Source organism: Pelobates fuscus, chromosome 3 (assembly GCF_036172605.1).
Source record: "Pelobates fuscus isolate aPelFus1 chromosome 3, aPelFus1.pri, whole genome shotgun sequence".
Lineage (NCBI taxonomy): Eukaryota > Metazoa > Chordata > Amphibia > Anura > Pelobatidae > Pelobates > Pelobates fuscus.
In genome coordinates, this window is record NC_086319.1 from 409172019 (window position 1) to 409176379 (window position 4361).

General features: G+C 35.3%; 1 protein-coding gene across 1 annotated transcript; it reads left to right on the forward strand.

Annotated features, from left to right (window-relative positions):
• Positions 1-1908: 1908 nt before the first annotated feature.
• LOC134602010 (olfactory receptor 11L1-like) lies at positions 1909-2847 on the forward strand. Its single transcript, XM_063446512.1, has one exon. The coding sequence runs from the start codon at positions 1909-1911 to the stop codon at positions 2845-2847; it is 939 nt and encodes a 312-aa protein (XP_063302582.1).
• Positions 2848-4361: the final 1514 nt, after the last annotated feature.

The window sequence follows — 4361 nt, forward strand, 5'->3', positions numbered from 1 at the left end:
AAAACTGGGAACTGGATTACCTGGCCAGTTGGATAGTTAGGAATACTATTGTTTAGTAAGTCTCCAAGTTGGAGTAGGATTTATTTTCTTTTTTGTTTTATTTATTTGTGTGAAGCACAGCATTGTATAACTTGTGGAAAGTGCAAAGAAATTGCATTACTATTTTATCCTGACGCTTGAATTTAAAGTTTATTGCCAAGAGCCTGGCCATCCTGGCACAATATATACATAACATTCATTCAATACACATATATTTTTTATATTTATTTGGGCCTTTGTTTCATTTAATTACTATATTTTTATAGTGTCTTTTGGGTCTTCAGGCATGGAATTATTTAGGGTAGTCAAGTTATCCACAAGAATAGTTATTTATAGCAGTTTCAAATAATAATCTTGCAAACAGAAAATTCTATATAATCACTATAAGCTATCAATGATCGGATTTGTCGGTACATCAATCATGCTTTAATCATGCTTTAATGGAGCCATATTGACCAATATATCTATTTCAAAGGGTCAATAGTATTAGATAGTAATCCACATAAATGCCAGAGAATGTTTCCAATTTATCTGGTTTCACCTTGAATTTGAAATAATTTGAAATTAATGTCACATTGAATTCTTACTTTAGTGAATAGGTCTGTGATATATATCTCTTATTTATTTGATTAATCAGTTATGAAGATTAACAAGGTTCTCTTTTTCTTGAAATTCTAGAAGTGAGACACTATTCAGGGTCCATAGTAACACAGATTACAAAATAGACAGGTAGACCCAAAAGGGGCATATGAGTCAAAACATGTAGATCCCTCCAATAGATAAAACAGTGGTAGAACAACTTTATTAGAATGTGCAACAATTAGAAAAATTAGAGTAAGTGACAATACATATGCACATTAAACATCCATGAGGCCGTGGTGAATGCTGGGAGTTAAACACTGTGGGAATATCTTCTCTCCTTAATGCCACCTATTTAATTCTTGCACATCTTTAAAAACATCTCCAAATCTTGTCTCTTACACAAACAAAACTGTAAAACTGTAATTTGCTATCATTATCACTGTCATTTACCTTTCATTTATTTGTGCAATCTCCTAAAATTATTATCATGACCCCAGCACCCTTTTAAAATAAAATCCATCATTCGTATAAATTATTTGGCCAAGTCTATGTAACCCCATCACTCCCCATCATGAAATGCATTTCTTTAAAAAAGTTTGTATATCATCGATACACCCAAACCCTTATTGTTTCACCATGTCTATAATCTTGCTAGCACGTCTTTTGAAGTTAGTCTTCTAAACACTATATATATTGTATATCCACTTTTCTTTTAGAGTGAGATTAGGTGCTGGCTCTAGAAAGTTACTGTTTTGAACTAGGTCTTGTTTCATTCAAATTCCCAACTAGGCCGCACAGTCAGAAAACCAACTAGCTCCTCCTCCTCTCTTGTTTAATATAATATAATGTACCGGTATATTATTTTGCAGTTTAACCATTCTCATTGCCCTTTTTAGTTTGTCTGTATGTTAAATCATTTTTCATGGACAATATTTGGCGAAACCAAACAGTCACATAAATAAACATTGGACATCCAGAAAAAAAAATCGTTTTCGGGAAAATTATTTGGCTGAACTAAACTTTCCCACCTTGCACAAGCCTAGTGAAGACTAGGCTTGTGGAAACAGACAACAAGGTAAATGGGGTATTTTCTTTACAAGCGTTTGTTTTGCTTTGAAAGGCAAAATGGATTCAAGCCAATATTTACACAGTTTAGGCAATAGGTTATTGCTGATATTCTGATAGCTTGTTGCAATGCCAATTCATATACATTTGTAATTAATGGTATAATCCACTGCTCGAACTGCTGTCACTATTATTTATTTATTTTATCTGCAGACAATAGATATGGAGAATCAGACAATGGTCACTGAGATAATCCTATTGGGATTCCATCACCTTCACAGCATGAGACATTTATTATTTTCTATAATTCTTGTTGTTTATTGTTTCACAATATCTGGAAATTTCCTCATCATTGTGTTGGTGTCAGGTTGCAGACACCTTCATTTTCCAATGTATTTCTTTCTTACTCAAATGTCCATATCAGATATTTTGTTGACAACATGTATTGCACCTTATATGCTTTCCATCGTCAATCATGAAGGGGGTATTGTATCTCTTAAAGTGTGTATAACTCAGTACTACTTCTTCGGTGCTTTTGAAGCTTCAGAATGTTTACTGTTAACGGTGATGTCTTTTGACAGATATCTCGCTATCTGTAACCCCCTGCAATATAACTCTATAATGGATCATGCATTTTGCATTAAATTAATAGTTATATCCTGGGTGTTAGGCCTTTTTATGGCTCTTTTAACTGCAATACCAATAACTCAGCTGGTATTTTGTGGACCTAACATCATTGATCATTTCTTTTGTGATTTTGATCCACTCTTGAATCTTGCTTGTTCTGATACCCTAATAATACATATAGAAGTTCTATTCATATCTAGTTTTGCACTTATTATACCTTTCTTAATGGTAATTGTGTCGTATGTCTATATTGCTCTCACTATTGTTAAAATTCCATCAATTAGTGGGAAAAAGAAAGCCTTCTCTACCTGCAGCTCCCATCTGACTGTTGTTTCCATATACTACGGGACTCTCATTAGTATTTACACAGTTCCACCTAATGAAAGATCATTGTCGACAAGCAAAATTCTGTCTATTTTTTTTACAGTGGTGACCCCAATGCTTAATCCAATAATATACAGCCTGAGGAACAATGACATCAGAGATGCTTTAAAGAAAATTAATGCACACCCTTTCATAATTGGGAATATCTGAAAAAAATTATAAAAAGTTTGATATAAAATATAATAGCATTGAATATCGTGTTTAGCTGATCTTGTCATGTTAGGTTTGCTGTAACCTCTGTCTATAAATGTTTGCCAGGCCCTTAATATACTGCTAGTTGCCCAATTTGAAACATTTTGTCTGTGTATCACTGAGAGGCTCTCCCTGAATGTTCGGTCCAAAAGTGTGGTGCCTGGAACGCTTTGCCCAGCAGTGTAATATTTAACCCTGACAATCTGGTGGCAGCAGTGGGCTCTACACTGAGGGTGAGTAAATATTTTTATAATCCTTAGTCTCTCTGTGGATTAAGGTAAATAGTAAATTTAGTGTGTTTGGGATTTTAAGGTGTTATTCAGGTAACGCTATTGATCAGGGTTAAAGTCCTTCAACTGCCAAGGAGAGAGTGTTAAAACCTCTCTCAGAGGCGTCAGTATGGGTTTAAGTTCCCCAACTGGCAATTAAAGGCTTTACAGTCCCTTTCAAAGGTGTCAGTAAGAGTTAATTGTCTCTTAACTGGCATAAGGTAAATAGTAAAGTCTTTGCACTGTATAAGAGTCCGTGTGTTACAGATCCAATATTGATCTTTGTTATATTCAGGGGAACCCAAATTGTATCAAGTGCACTTGGAGAAGCGTGAATTAGACACCACATGCGTGTTGGTTATCAAAATAAGCCTCTGACCTTTATTTTATCAGTTTGTGCATTTATACATTAAAAAGTAAGCACTTACGTGCAAATACTCATAAAACAGTAGTAGGAAGGGAGTGAAAGGGTGAAGGGAGTACAGATAAGACATAAGGATGAACATCATGTACATAACATATAAGTTCCGGGAAAGAGAAGGAACAGACTGAATTAAGAGAGACAGCTCAGGTGGGGGCTATCGTGTCGTTTGAAGCATTAAGCATTTCCTGAGCCCAAGTTAGCCAATTTTAATATAGGCTATCTAATATGACACCTATAAGCTCTTTCATACGTGCACCCATTGGAGGACATAAGGTAATATTAAGGTATAAGTGATATGCTTCCATTTTACAGTTTGTCCAGTGTTAAGTCTCCTTTTTATATTTTGTAGTAGTATAAGTTTTGTGACCATGGACAGGTGGATAGCAAAGGTTATTAGTCTACCCTTTTTGGTCTCAGCAACTTATAGTTTAGGGTCAGAAAATCACAGACAGTGGCAGAATCTGTACCTGCCTGGCCCTTTGGACACTCAAATTGACCGGTCATCTGAAGGGTAAGCCAGACCTTGGCACCAGATTAAAATTGTGCATGTCTAAAAAAAGGTGCAGAATTGAACAGATAAAAGCCAGTTCTGTGTGACCTGCTAAACAATGTCTATATGGTTTAAAGTTTGGCTAACTGTCACATCCTTTGAGAAGAATTTTGTTTGGTGTACATGCAATACCAGAAGTAAGTCTGAGACTGAAAATTGTGCCCACCATCCCTCAAAGGGTGATACAGTAGTGTGGTTGTTTGTAAAAGATAAGGTTGAAGCAGAGAAT